Source organism: Zootoca vivipara, chromosome 5 (genome assembly GCF_965207765.1).
Source record: "Zootoca vivipara chromosome 5, rZooViv2.hap1.1, whole genome shotgun sequence".
Taxonomy (NCBI): domain Eukaryota; kingdom Metazoa; phylum Chordata; class Lepidosauria; order Squamata; family Lacertidae; genus Zootoca; species Zootoca vivipara.
In genome coordinates, this window is record NC_142588.1 from 93,044,609 (window position 1) to 93,060,272 (window position 15,664).

General features: G+C 45.2%; 1 protein-coding gene across 12 annotated transcripts in view; it reads right to left on the reverse strand.

Annotated features, from left to right (window-relative positions):
- Positions 1-9: 9 nt before the first annotated feature.
- LRCH3 (leucine rich repeats and calponin homology domain containing 3) overlaps positions 10-15,664 on the reverse strand; it is an 85,169-nt gene continuing 69,514 nt past the window's right edge. For 5 of the 12 annotated variants that reach the window (XM_088669308.1, XM_088669311.1, XM_088669310.1 and 2 more), the window contains 2 exons: positions 14,813-14,890; positions 10-4,935 (listed from right to left, as the gene is read on the reverse strand). In XM_088669308.1, the coding sequence (XP_088525434.1) occupies positions 4,786-4,935; positions 14,813-14,890 (228 nt within the window). In that variant the 3' untranslated portion in view covers positions 10-4,785. Of the gene's footprint in view, positions 4,936-10,536; positions 10,863-14,812; positions 14,891-15,664 lie in introns of those variants that run through there. The other 7 variants (XM_088669309.1, XM_060274285.2, XM_060274291.2 and 4 more) reach the window with 4 other exon arrangements.

Sequence of the window (15,664 nt, forward strand, 5' to 3'; positions counted from 1 at the left end):
TCACAAACACAGGTTTTAAAGCTTCAGCCTTTATTTCAAATCACCCAGGTTTGAAGTTTATAATATCATGTGCGCTAGAAATTGACTGGTAGCATACAGGCAATTTAAAATAAAGTACATGATATTATGATGCTTATATAGTCTTTGAAAACTATGGAATGTATTTACAGACATACAAATACAGGAAAGAACTTCTTTAAAAAATCCTTTAGCTATACTACTAATTACACGTTTACAGTCTGGAGAAACAACAAGAGTGAAGTCTTTATCCTCTGGGCTTTCTGCCAAGTGTCAGCCTAGAGGAGAATGAATATGTGAGAGCTGGCGTGCATTGAAAATGGAGGTTTTCAAATCTTCTGCAAAACATTTTTTGTTTTTGTTTTTTAAAAAACCCACCCAAATTTACAGGATATCCCTCCCACTGCCCCAAACACAAAATTAAAAGAACCATTCCAAGACATAATAGCACCGGTCATTACTGAACAGTCATGGAAAGATTCCTTTAAATATTTTGTGGCAGAGATTTGTCAGGAAAAGCCCCTGCACAAGCCCTCACAGAGGAGAGTTTGCAAGAAGCTGTTCTCTTGGGCACATTTAATGAACTGTGCCAGAAGTCAGTACATTTGCTTTTCCTGCGAGTCTGCCCTCTCAGATTAACCAGCAACGAAAAAGAAGACAGATGCTCTCCATCCACCCAGTGAGACTGCAATCCATCCGTAGGACAGGCAGAGGCTATTGGGCCTGATGTAGCAAGAGGCTACTCAGAGCAACAAGGTGAGTTTGCCTTCCATGGAGCAAATTAATTTTGACCCCCATCTTAATGTCACTCAATGTGATGGGAATCTGAAAGCTGGACAGTGTGTGTTGGTGCCCATTGGGACTGGCAGGGTGGGAGGCAGAGAGACCAACTGTAGGTGGGGACAGATACAATGAAATGCCCAGCCAACCCTTAGTGGATACAAGAAAGGAGGTGGGAGGTGGCTGGGGGGGCACACTGAGGTTGGTGGGGCAGTGCCCCCCTTACCCTAACACAGGGTTTCCCAAACTTGGGTCTCCAGCCATTTTTGGGCTTTAAGTCCCATCATCCCTAGCTAGTAGGGCCAGTGGTTGGGGATGATGAGAGTTGTAGTCCAAAAGCAGCTGGAGACCCACGTTTGGGAAACCCTGTGCGAAGGGACGAGCCTCCACTGGATGAAGGATGGACTCCATAGCCAGTGTTCACGGGACAAGCAGGAGAGATCTAGATTGCCCACTGATTGTTCACTGGGTCCTTTCAGACAACCAGCTTCATGTGGGATAAAATGATTGTGCACGCAACATCTATAGTTCCCCAAATATCAAAAATTGGGGGGGGGGGGGTTGTATAAAGCTTTCAAGCTTACTTTGCACTGTTGGAGGAAAGAGACAGGTAACAAAAACAGAATGATTTATAGGAACCCAACAGCAAACACCATCCCTGGAATGGGGGATCTCTTGCACTGATATTCCCCAGAAGAGGACAGCCATCTATTGTTGCTTCAACACACAAAATAGAATTCTATACATTTCTTTTCTTTTCTTTAAAAAAAAACTTTCCCCACTGAATACAAGGAAAAAATTGCACATAAATATAACAAAACACAAAAATTCCCAAGCCATTTAAAACTAGCAACAGAAAACTCAAGTGGTTTTTCTTTTTGGTATAATACATAAAACATGCCATCGGCTGAAAGGACCTGGATTTCCTTCATGCTGTTAATGTCCATTCATGGAACTCTTGCCATCATGAGATTATAATAAAGTGAAGAGACAAAATGACGCAACACAAAACAGAGCACTTGTGTTTGTTTTTTTTAAAAAAGCATGTCATATGTTTTAGCCCTGGTCATAGGTGGTGATTTGCGTGGAAGGCAATACCACTGTATTGTGCTTCATTATTTCCTGGCAGTTATACCCCTGGGCATTACTGACTGCCCAGGCAGAAGAGCCCCCAGTTCTACCAGCAGATCCACTGCAGCCCTGCACAAGGGAACCTGCATGTCTTTGGTAGGATGCAGTCCTTTCTGGGTCCTCTCGCAAAGCATGCGAAGAATTTCTGGCCCTTAAGGGCTTCGGCCAACCACTTGCATGTGTCCTGCCGGAATGGACTGGGAGCTTCAGCCGCACTACCAAACATTGCTGCTTTTCTCCTGCAGTTAAAGATGACCTACACAGCCGGCTGCAGGAAATACCGTTTCTCAACCCACCGTGATATACAGACTGAGCTGCCTAGGTAAAGGATTGACCTTGACATGGTAGAAGATGTTTTTACAGTATATGGTGATGAACTTCCTAATTTTTGGTAACAGGGCTGAAGCCTCCAAACTGTTATATGTTTTTTTTAAAAAAAAGGTGTGGGAGTGAAAGACTAACCTTCATGAAATCTCTCCTCTCTTACCCACCTCGCTATGCTAAGTTTGCTTCCCTCCACTTTGAGACGGTCCTGCTTGCCTAAATAACAGAAAACCCAGAGATGTGTACGAAACAAGTGGCTGAGTACTGGTGAAGCATCCGAATCAGCGGCCTGCGAGGTGGCAAACGGAAATGCAAAGGAAACCGGGAGAGGGCTTTCAATGCTGCTATTGCATCTGATGTGGTTCCTCAAGAATTGCTTCTGGCCGGCAACACCACACCCACAAAACATGGCACACCCAGCATCAGCAAAGAGGCAGGCAGTCCTGTGGCCCATCCAGCACCTGCAGGCCTTGAGGCCATCCAAGCTAGAAGAAAACTGTTGCTTCAACCATATGCTACTGTTTTGCTAAAAAATATTCTTCATGTGCTTCAGAGGAGAGTTGGGAGCCAAGGGTCATGAAGCAAAAAGGAACTAAGAGCCGAGCAAGGCAAAATTAACCAGGAAGGGCGTCAAAATAGAAATGAAGTGATTGCAGAGGGAGTGTGAGAATGGCAAAAAGGACGATGCCCACCTAAAGCAACAGGAATAGCATAAATGACATTTGTGCTTTGTTTCAACACAGCGCAACTGAGACACTTGGGGAGAGGAAAATGCACGTCAAAAGCAAAAACACAGCCAGCCTGAGGTTCTTTTCCAGATTCCTCAAAATCCATTGTCTACACATCTCAGCTGAACTATTCTATCACCTCCTCCTGCCATCTGTCATTACATTCAGTGTTTTCTGCTTTATTTTGTGAACCTCACATACAGGCCAGGAGGGCCTCTCTTCCCCAGGAATCACTACGGAGAGCAGTGCCTTGCGAGGGCGCCACAAGAGAACATATTGCATGGAGGCAGCCAAAGATTTTGCTGCCCCCAAGTACCCCCCCAATCCTCTGTGATACTGTAAGGGGCTATGGGGTGTGGCTCTGAAGCCAGCACACAGGCTTGTTCCCCGCTGCCCAAATATTGCTCACCTAAGTGATGACATGGTTTGCTTCCAGCCACATTCTGATTACCCAGCTCCCTCCCTATGGTCCTTCTCAGTCACAGAATCAGCATATGCTTCAGTACATGACCACCAATTCCCACAGCTGGCTCCACCTGGAAATCTGTTAGCATCAGGGGGAGGAGGGGAGAATGTAAGTGTCTGAAAGGCATTCCAGTTGGAGAAACAAGACATGAACCTCAAATTGCACATGATAAGGCAACATCTGCGGCAGGAGTGAAGCTGCAGGAACTGCATGACTGCCAGTCTGCACTTCTCAGTTCATTTTTACGGTGCTTGCTGGGCAGATCCCGTCTTCAGAAACTGCTAACATGGTTTTCATCTGCCCCCGCACACTTTCCAAAGCTACAGGTTTTGAACACAGGAGAGAAGCAATGAATAAAGGGGAAGGGCAGATGGCAGAATAATGCAGAAAAGGAAATGCTGGATTAACTCATCTTCATGAAAAGAATTACCTTTAAAACTGTTCTTTCAAATCCACCAAAGAGCACTTTTTTTCTCTTTCTGCAACAGAGCCACTGGCCTCTGTTTACTTTAATAATCCACTCTCCTACCCAGTTAACAGATCTTTTGAAAAGCACAGGTCAAGGGCCCTGCTATTTACCTCCAAACAGCAGTTTCTTTGTAGGATGATTTGACAATGAAAGTTAAAAGTCGTACCAGGAACTGCTCTTTCAGGAAACCGTGAGTTATCAAGTTAGAGTAGATTGATGCTACCATTAATTTCTTGCACTGTGCTGGGAACACAGAATGCCAGAGGAAGAACCTGTGTGAAAAAGTATTCCTATACATACGTCCGATGGGAGTGACGTTGAAGCTAGAAATAACTCTTAGATGTGCGCTTCCAAAGTCCTGGCTGAGGAGTATGTGTGTGTTCAGGTGGGTCTAATCCACAAGAAATGCTCTGTGTGCTGAAACGAATGAGAGCATTGCAAAAAAACCAAAATATATTTCCTATCTGAATACGATATACTAGCCACCCCGCAGTTTTTTTAAACATATGGTGTTTTTCCCCCGGGAGGGGGGTAGTTTCAAAGGCTCCCACCCGCTGCCCCAATTTAACTGTGGTCTTATTTAGAAATGAAGCAGAGAGGAGGTGAAATCTGCCCCTGGTTCCCTCCCACATGAGCAGGCAAAACTCACTTTACAAAGAATTTTTTTTCTCTTTAAGTTCAATGGAAACTTTTGTGACCTCCAAAAAAAGTGGAGAAATGAAGCAAAAATTATTCCCTTCAGGAATCCCGGATACAGATTTCCTCCTTCGAACGCAAGGTTGCCTGTGTCTGGACACGCTGCCCCAGCAGTCAAGTCCGGGCATTCTTCGGCTTGGCCAAGGAAAAAGCAACAAGGTCTCGGGGGGTCACTACACAGCAGCCAACTGATTCTGATTCTGCTGCTGGTGCTGCTGGTGCTGCTGTTTTGGGGGGGCCCGTTCCAGAAGTGCCTGTACAGTCTCTGCCACTCGCGTCAACCCTCTCTCTTCTAATATGTGCAGAGGCAAACATAATCGCTCCTACATGGGAAAACACAAAAAAGACATAAAGGAAAAAAAAGGGATGAAAACTAAAACAACGCAAAAAAAGGGAAACCAAATTAAAGCAAACAAACGTGTGTGTGTGTGTACGTGTGCCAAAAATGGAATGTTATAAAATGAGAGGGTGGTGAAGCTCAGCAGTGGATCTCATGCTCTGCATGCAAAGAAGTCCCACGTCCAGCCCATTGCATTTCTACTTCTAAAGGGGCCTCTTCTCTGCTGCTCAGCCTAGGCAAGAGCCGGCATAACATGGACCAATGCTCTGAATTAGAACCTAGGCGGCGACATATGTTCAAGCCTCTCAGCTGTGGCAGCAATTAAGAAGCTGGCTCTCAGTATGCCTTTTTTGGGGAGAACTGTGGGATTTTATTAGAATCTTAACTTTCATTTGGGGACCTTCGACGTTACGACTGAGAAACCCAACGGTCCCAAGCACTAAAGGTTGAAAAATGCAACCACTGTGGTTTCTAATGCACACAATTTCTAAGCCAGTATGACAGTATTTGTCCACCCCACCTCCCCCCGGCAATCAAATGGCTGGTTCTTTTTTAAAGCTGAAGGCGAATACACTGGGCAGCAATACTATCCTGGCAGAAATGCAATATGTCGTTTGGTACTTTATGAACATGGAAGTGACGTGCAAATGTGGCATGTGACATGCATGCCAGCCAAGGCCCTTCTTTTCGGGATGCATTCCTAAGGAAACACATCTCTGAGCTGCCCACCGCTGGATCGGACAAACAGCTGCATGTGTGACACAGTGAACAACAAGCCAGCCAGACTCCAGGACAGGAACTTTATTTAATCAACATATTAAAAAAGAAAGCAACCCACAATCAACGCCCCCCCGTCCCCCACAAACAAGACACACACATATATAAAAGGAGAATTATAAAGGTGAACATGAAGGGAAAGAGGAAGTACTTTTTTCTGAAGTTGGATGGTATTAGACATACACTTTATATGCAAAAACCTCGTACAAAGGGTACAAGCCAGAGAAACACTTTTTCGTTTGCATAATATGTGAATGAGGAGAGATGGCGTGAATTTGGAAAAATAACCCTTTCTCACACACTAGTTAATACCTGTTTAAAGATGATGGCTAAACAAGCAGAGAGACTGGAGGGGAGTCAATACAAGAGTCTGGAATGCTTTTCTTTGTGCATTTTTCCAGCATGGCAACATCTCCCCACTCCCTTCAATCAATTCACAACTAAGAAAGCCAGTTTCATTGAGCAGCCCATTTACTGTATTTTCACAGGCACTCATTTCTTTTAAAATATTCCTAAAACTACCCCCAGTAGAAAGAAGCTTTTAAAAAATATACGAACTACAGTGTCCCAACACGCATTTATCCAAGTAACTGAGGTGCTCTGTTTCCTTGACTAATTCAGGGTCGACTCTTGTACCCCCTTGCTTGACTGTGAAACTGCTATTTCACTCACTCACTCACTCACACACACACACACCCAGAAGAGCAAGGACATTAGTCTGTAGCAGCAGAAAGTGCATGAACACCTTAGAGACTAACATTTACTGAGGTATCAGCTTTTCAAGGACACAACCTGCTTTATAACTGTCAGGTGTAAAACTCAAACCACTCTTGAGTATCGTATCCCCCAGCCTGACACGAGGCGTCAGCCTCGGAGTTGAGGTGAGTTTCTAAGCAGACGCCGCCCAGTCTAGGAAGGGGCAAAAGGAAGGCATTGTGGGGGGGGGGAAGTGGGCACCCAGGGCACTCTTAAAGGCGGCAGTGGAAGAGGCTTGATGGCTGTGCCACATAGGAGGTGACTGACAGCAGAATTTGCGGGGAGGGACCCCAAGCGCTCGTGACATTTAGAGCCTCTAGCTCTGTGATTATTGCACAAAACGTAAGAGCTCATTGTGGGAAAATGCTGTGAATCAGCCGGCTAAAGCTGAAACACCAGCATCCTGGCTGATCGACGGTCAAGGGCACCATTTTAAAAAGTATAGGAGTACCACCATTCCTCTAAAAAAGGAGATATGGTGCTCTACTGCAGCCTTCACCAAGCTGCCGCCCTCCAGCTGTGCTGGCTGGGACTGATGCGAGTTGTAATCCAAAACATCCGGAGGGCACCAGGTTGGCAAAGGCTGCATGGTGGCTTGAATGCAAAACTATTCTGCATGGGCTGGCCCGCCCATGAAAATCCTGACAACCCCTTTGGAATAGCAGGGATTTTCTCAGTGATCAGGAGGTTTGCAAAAACTGGATGCAAGCAAACACTGCACATGTTGCAACTCTTGCAGGAGCAAAGAATACATCTGCTTGAGAAACTTGTCTTTTTGTGTGTTTTTTTTTAAAAAAAGGTTGTTAGCCCTTATGGCTGTGAAGATATGCTTGATATACATTTTGGGAAATGACCGCTGGAAATCTCTGAGGGTGGCTGAGTAAGATTTCAGTCAGCAAGACATCAGTGCCATGTACAAATCACTGCCTTTCCCCATGGCTGGCAAAACCAGAATAAATTATGCAAGCCTCTTCAACCCACACAATTTTATGTAGGTTGCAGAATTCTGGGTTGCAGAATTTTAATTCTTTTCATCGCGGAAGAGAGAAGTCACCTAATGAACCCTGTCAGCTGAAGCCTGAGTCATGGGGCTTCCTCTCCTCCTCATTCCCCCCATCCGCCCCCTAAAATTGGCTTAAGGGGGGGGCAGGAGAACCCCAGAACACTGTGGAGGAGGGGAGGAGGCATAGTTCCATCTGACAAGCTGATAGGCTTGCACAGGTGGAACATTTGTAACAGAACGACACTGAATCCCACACAGATCCCCGCTTTGGCACCTGCACTTTTAGTGGTCTGTCAGCACACCTGGTGTGACTATGGTGGCCTCCTCCACGTACACAAGGAGATGCAGAAAGCTTGGGATGTCTGGCAAGCAGAGCAGGCGAACCAGGCACTCAGCCCCAACGCTTCCTGAATCCAGCAAAATGCCACCATAAACATGGAGTAAAGGGGATCAGAAAAAAGGTATAAAAAACCCCCACCAGACCTAATTTGGGTTAGCCTAAAGTGAGGCAGAGGCCAGATATAGACACACCTGTAATAATGGATCAAACATTTTGAGACAAGGAGGATGAGCGCAAAACTAATATTCATTCAAAGTGGAGAAAGGTCTGTTGATAACACTGTCTTCTAGAATTCACAAAGGCAGGAGTTCTGATTGCTAGGAGCCTTCCCATTTAGGAATCAACAGCCATAAAGCACTCTGGCCAGTCATTAATTGACAGAAGAGGCCAATTCAAAAACTATTCAAACACATGCAACAAGGTTAGAGCATGATGTGTTTGTTCATGAGCCTAACTGCATGTGTTCAACTTTCATATTCTTATTTTCACATATGGGGAGCAACTTGCTGCTCTGACACTCATTCTAGGCATAAGATGTCCCCCTCCTTTGTATTTGGTTACAGCAGTACTTAAATGTGCACATTCTTAAAAACATAACTGAATTTGGTTACAGGTAGGTAGCCGTGTTGGTCTGGATCGAAGTAAAATAAAAAAATTCCTTCAGTAGCACCTTAAAGACCAACTAAGTTTTTATTTTGGTATGAGCTTTCGTGTGCATGCACACTTCTTCAGATACCACTGGTATCTGAAGAAGTGTGCATGCACACGAAAGCTCATACCAAAATAAAAACTTAGTTGGTCTTTAAGGTGCTACTGAAGGAATTTTTTTATATAACTGAATTTGTTCTTGCTTTGTGGAGCTTTTGGCTCCCAGCCAACCAGAGCAGGACAAATCCTAAGACGTGTGAACTGATGACTGCCAGGCTGAGGCAATTCCAATGGTACACCTCCCCAAGGCAGAAGGGCAAACGCTTGTGCTTTGAGATCCACTTTAAGAGCAAAGGTTTCCCTGAGAAAGGCAGGAGCAGAGTGCATGGATAGGCAAGAAAGGCTGAAGCATCGACCTGGCTGGTACCTGAGCTACACAAAACAAGCAGAGTCAAGAAGCCATTCTGTAAGGCTGGCTGAAGGTGGTGGAACAAAGCCTTGGTGCTCTATCCAAGGGGAGAGGGAGCTGCTGAATTAGGGGGTGGGGGCAGGCAACTGTCTGGCAAAATCTTAGAAGCCAGATGGCAGATTGAGCCGGGCTTCCAGTGGCTAGAGTTTCAGTGGGTTAACTTACTTTCTCCATCCCTGGGTTTATTACCCCACTAGACCCCTTTCAAGGCTGAGCACCAGCAGAAATATTTGGACCCCAGCTTCACCAATCCATAACAAGGACAAATGCCACCAGCCCCATACAGGAACTGTCCAGCTTGCTGAACACTGTTAAACATTGTTCTGAGCATTTCTATAAACATGAAAGCACCTAATTAATCAATAACAGTGTGAACGGTATTTTAGATAAGGCGCTGCTCCTTAAAAGTGCTGTCACTATTTATTGGAAAGCTACAGCACTGGTATTAAAGCTGAGGATTTCAACAACTTCCTCGTGTGCATTTGCTAGAAAGACAATTGCCTCTCACTCTTAAAGAAGTGTGCTCCTCCGCTCTAGAGACGTTGCCTAAAATTCTTCGTGACAGCAGAGATCAAGTGAGAAATCCTAACGGTGAAATAAACAAGTGAATACATTTGTGACATTGGCACACGCGTGTGCAAATATGAACGTGAGCCCAGAAGGAGGCGAGGAAACGCAAGGCAAAAGGTTGCGTTTTCCCAGCGCTACACATCACCAGTAGCTGAAGACAAGACTAACAGCTGCTGCAGACAGGATTAAGGTAGCAGACTTGCTGGTACAGATATTTGTTCACACCAGCGGTCTGCTCAGACTGAGCAATGTAACGGCAAAGGAGAACTTGTGTAAGCATTCTAAACAAAATAGAGATCGCTAGAAAAAAATGCTGTGGATTTTCTGGTCTAAGAAGATGAGAAGCCATTTTTCATGAGGTCCTCCTGCATCGTAGACCATCAGTGCAAACTGCTATTTGGGTGGATAACGCCACTTGTAATAAAACCTGCATTGGCTGTAAAAACCTGCGCTCTCCACATTCTACTGTGCAACACAGCCTGCTCAGCAAATCTAGCGGTGCCCCAAAGACAGGAAGGAATATTGCCCATCAGCACAGCTTGAAAATAAGGCCTCTGAAGCTTAGGCTTGAGGTTTCTGAGGAATCCTGAACAATTGCCACTTTTTGTTTTAAAAAACAATGGTGATATTCCTAGCACTTGGAGAAAAAGGTGAAGATGTATTTCATTGTTTGTTTAATCCTTAAGACACCAAAGGAGGTCTAGATGGTAAAATCTTACGGTGAGGGAGTGTCTCCCTTCAACACTGTATCCCGGTTTTTCAAGTGTTCTGTGAGTTCCAAGAATCAAATGTCCATCACTGTCTCTACCAACCCTCCCTCCCTCCCAAAGGAAGTGGGTGAACTTCCTGTTCTACAAAAATATCCACCGTTGTGCAATTAAAATAGATTTCTACAAAGTGTAACCTCCCCCCTTCTGTTTTGCATAAAGTATTCCAGCCACATAATATAAGGGAGCTTTCACTTATCTAACAGCAAATTCTGCCTGACTAGGTCATTATCAGCAAGAGAGTTTTTCACATCACACAGAGCAGATTGCTGGTGGATCAGGAACAACGTACACATACAAAATTCTCGACCGAAACACAGACCGTTTACCAACCGCTTGGAAGAGCTGGAGTTAAGTCCATGGCACCCTTGAGCTTTAGCTAGAGGAAAAAGACCCAGCGATAGAACACACAGAGCATTAGCATCAGAGCGCAGTAAAATGCAGCAAAGCCACAGAGCTGGGTGGAAAGGGAGACAAGATTCGTTTCTTCTGAATCTGCCCCCAGAGAAAGAAGAGATTCTACTGTCCTTTTAATGCTGAGGTTTAGCTGGAGAATGTCAGAAGGGGAACAGAGTTTGTCCTGTCCAAAGTGTGAGCAGGAAGGGAAAACAGACAGAAAAAAATTAGCGTCAGTCATCAGTCATGCAAGAATCCATGAAGTAGACAAGAAAGCCCAGGGCCATCCATTTTTCACAAAGGGTCCTTCAGTGTTCTTACCTCTATTCTTATATTGCTGTGCAATTGGAAGAAAACAGCCATAAAACATACTGGCACAATCAGGCCTTCATTTTTCAGGAAGGGGTGTTATTTAAACTGGGAGCATGGTGCATGGAAAACACCCCCAAAGTGCATCCATTTTTGGTTGGGAGTGCAAAGTTGGTCTCTGAGTGTAGGATCCTGCATAGGTAAACCAGTGTATACCATCATGCAACACGTTTCATTTTCATTTTTTTTAAAAAAAGCTTGACATTTTTGGACTTGTCACTTTTCTCCCAGCAGAGGTGGTGGATGGTTGTGAGGGTGCAAAGCACATCAACCCCCAAATCTGTTTCTGTCACAATCTGTGCCCACTAAATCACTTTGCTAAACATGGGCATGCTGGCATGGCAGAAGGGGAATGTGGCTCTATGCAAGATGCTACCTTTAGAGAGCAGCTTTAAAAAGGGAGCTCACCTGCCCTCTCAAAAGGTAAGTACAGTATTTCTACATAGGACCATGCAAACACGTTTCTCTTTATCACTGCTACAACACAAACCCAACGGGAGGCACCACATGCCTGCGCCGGGTCCAACACAGTGTGTGTGTGTGTGTGTGTGTGTGTGTGTGTGTGTGTGTGGTACTTGGTGCATCCTGACATGTTCCCCAACAGTGAAGAGTATGCACCAGATCCTGTTTTGCATAGAGCTCTACATGTGCTTCAGAGTCCCCATAAACTATGAGCAGCAGCAATTTTTATTTTAAAAGGATAAAGGATCCCCATTTCTCTAGGTGTAGGATGTGAGTTATGTCAAATTTGCACAGATTGTGGGTGGGATTCACCTCATGAGCCCTGTCACAGGAAACTGTGCACCAGCACTTCCACTTGTGCAACAAGGCATTTCCGCCCTGAAATTGGCTCTGGGTGGTCAGGGAATAAACCCCAGAACAGCATGTGGAGAGAGGGGAAGGCGATGCGATATTGTTCTCCTTACCAAGGTGGAATGCTTGTGCTGATGGAAAGATTGGAAAGGTGCAGTGCTGAATCCCACCCTATGTGTATGTCCTGGTTATAAGAACTGCACTTAATTAAGCTTCCTCAAAATTGTTGGGTGTTATATTCTCAAAACAGCCAGACTTCAGCATGAGCATCCTTTGTTATGCTGAGTTGGGCAAAGTGCTGGAGAGGTCACTGGTGTCAACCCACAAACTCACAGACCCCAGAGCAATGGCATAAGTGGCTGGTCTCTAACTCCTGGGTGTCTCCCACCCATCTCCCCAACCCCTGTCCTCACTCCTACTCAATGGTCTTGGGTCCATCAAGCATGACTCTTGCTCTTCCTTGTGATGGCCAGCACCAACAATGCCTTCAGGTCACCCACTGAGCCCCAGCAACACCCTTGGCTTGAAGCTACATGACACTTTCGGCTTCAACCTGGTCTACACAACCTTCTGCTTCTGCCTGGTCTGCACCAAAGGCGAACAGAAGCAGGTTTCCCCAAGAACTTGAATGAAAAGGCAAGCAAAGAAAATGGCTTCTAACCTCATCAGCTCAGCCACCACCACGACTCATCTTGAATTGTTAGATTGCAGAGAGTGCTGTTGGGTGAGCTGCTGAGCTCTTTCACTTGGCCTTTTGTTAACTCCAAGGGGCAGCTAACTCCAAGAGCTATTTACTGTGAAGATCAGAATGAAGGCATTTCAGCTGGCAAAACGGGATATGGAAAAGATGCACAGAAGGCGGCAGCAGAAGACAGCTCGTTTATTCCTGCTATGTTCCAAATTCAAAACACATGGGACTGGCAAACTGCAACCTGAGAGTTGCTTGCAGATCCTGGCTAGTTCAAGCACAGCTCCTGCTTCCACTCTTCCTTGTCCTATCCACAGGGAATGGTCAGATGATGGCTAGCGTTACATGGTGGATGCAAGAGGGGCAACAACAGGAAGGAGGAGAAAGAGTGCAAGCAAGCCACGTGGGGGAAAAGGAAGGCTGGGGCTAGTAGTATGCATCTGGGCCTCTCTGAAGATAGCAGGTAACACATGGGGTGGGGGGATTTGAGAGGAGATTTTGGTGGGAGGTTTGTGCAGTAGGCTTTAAGTCCTTGACTGGTGGTGGATTTTATATGCCACTTATGGAGTGTGAGACTTTGGTATCTCGATTATACACCTGCCAAATGCTGGTTATTCAAAACACAGACAAGTAATAACCCGACACAGTCAATACTGCTCTTCACGGTAAAGATCTAGGGATCTCTTGGCAAAGCAGCTGCTTGTAGCAATTATGACTCGGCCATCATCATGAGGTGGAGAGGGGACCATTGCCACCAGAAACAGTATTACAGAACTTAAAGACTTCATGTTTCACATGCATTATAATGAAACCAAACGACTGAAAAGTACCCATGCTAAAAACCTGCAGCACACACAGTCAAGCCTCGTTTTTGCACCAACTGGGCTGCTCTCTGAAGGATGATGAGCAGAATCCAGAAGCAAAAGGAGCTGACAATTGGACTAGGATGTGCTGAATGTCTGCAGTGCTGCCCTGAAAGAGTCTCTGCCTAAAGTCAGCGCCTGCAGCAATTGGGAAGATGAAGTGTCAAGTCCAAAAATGGTTATCGCAGCGTCCGAATTAGGATGTCAACTGCTGAATATAGGAATTTATTATTGGATACCCACCATCAGAGACCAGCTCAAATGTCACAGGATCTAGCTGCAAACATATCACTTTAAATAAGTGAAATATAGTCAGCTAGTCCTTTCACTTTTTCCTCAAATACCATACATCATACAGTCATACCTTGGTTTGCGACCACCTCCGTTTGCGACCAATCGGTTTGCGACCGCCATGGACCCGGAAATGTTTACATCTGGGTTCCACGGCGCACGGATGCGCAGAAGCGATCTGCACAGAAGCGCTCTGTCGGCGCTTCGCACACATGCAGAAGAGCCGCTCGGTTTACGATGACCTCGGGGAGCGACCCCGGAACGAATTGCGGTCGCAAACCGAGGTATGACTGTAGTAGGGCAATCTTGGGACTACGGTTTTCATTGGACTGACCCCAAAGTTTCTCTCCAGACCAACCCCCCCCCCAAAAAAAACTACAAGTGCAGACCAATTATGCCTGTAGTAGCATCAAGTATGATATTCTGGACCACTCCTGGGCTCTCTGGCATACCTACATCCAACTCCTTGGGCAAGTATATCTGAGGGCGTGGGAATGTTTCAGAACACAGAGCCTCATTTGAATAACCATTGGTACAAATCTTTCATACAGCTGAATTTTCATCCTGAATACAGTCTCCGAGAACAAGTGCCAGAAGGAATAAAATAGGTACACTAATGAGATTGGTGACAAGATTTCTCAGACTTGTAAGATAGAATTATATTTATTGTGCCCAATGTTCTAGTTGCCTCTGCCTTCCTTCTTCATAAACAGAAGTCAACAGCAGAACTCAACCTGATTTCTAGCGCAACACCTCACATCTTATTCAATGCACTGAGCAAGACTGGGCAAGTTCTGATAAGGCACTTAGATGAACTGGAATAAACAGGAGTATGATTTCACTTCCTGATTTGCTACATTTTCATTAACACACTTTCCGTTGAGCCTATTCTGAATGCAAGTCTTCATATAGGCATTACTAAAGGACAAGGGGTGCTTATTACTGGAGTGGCTTGATTGGCTGCGATATGGTAGGTTACATCTCTAGGCATTTATTTCCACTGTGGCCCCCAACCCCGTGCAGGAACTGGTGCTATGAAATGTCGGGCTCTCAATAATATAAAATGAGTACATGCAGTGCAAAATAAAGACAGAAGGTTTTCTCTTTTACCTGAGGCACGCCAATCTTTCGGCAAGCTTCCAGGAAATTTTCCACATTCCGTCTACACTTGGCCATGGTTAATTTAGGCTGCAGAAGAAAGGAGGACCATGTCATTCATAACTCAGCAGTGCCTTACAGATAAACCAGAATGCTCAAAGATACTTTTGTGCTAGGAGTCAATAGTGTGGGTGGGACCCTAGAAATTTCACTTAGGAAGAAAAATAGTACAAATGACAGCATGGGTCTTCCCACACATACTTCTCTGCCAGCTGTCCCTTAACCAGGCAGAGTGCCTTCTTGGTAGTGGTGCCATAGCTGCCAAGTTTCCCCTTTTCTCATGAGGAAGCCTATTCAGCATAATGGAATTTCCCTTAAAAAAAAGGGATAACTTGGCAGCTATGAGTGGTGCCTGCCCTGTGGAACACCCTCCCATCAGATGTCAAGGAAATAAGCAACCATCTTACTTTTAGAAGACATCTGAAGGCAGCCTTGTTTAGGGAAGTTTTTAATGTTTGCTGTTTTATTGTATTTTTAATATTTTGTTGGAAACCCAGCCATATGGGCGGGTTATAAATATTATTATTCTTGTTCACTGAGGTCCAAACTCCTCTCTTACTCTCACCCCACTATCCTGGTCAGCCAGAAATTCCAAGATAAAGCAACTGCCTATAAAGCCAGACAAATTAGTTAAGGTCTGGATTTGTATGGAATATTTGCATGCCAAATGCAGCTGACACAAGATTCAGGGGCTCTTGCAATGCAAAACTGCAGTGTTTGCCACAGTAATCATAAGTGTTTGCAGCTCTTGTTGGATATTATTGACACAGAGATCAACAGTTGTATGTAGCAACATTAAAGAGG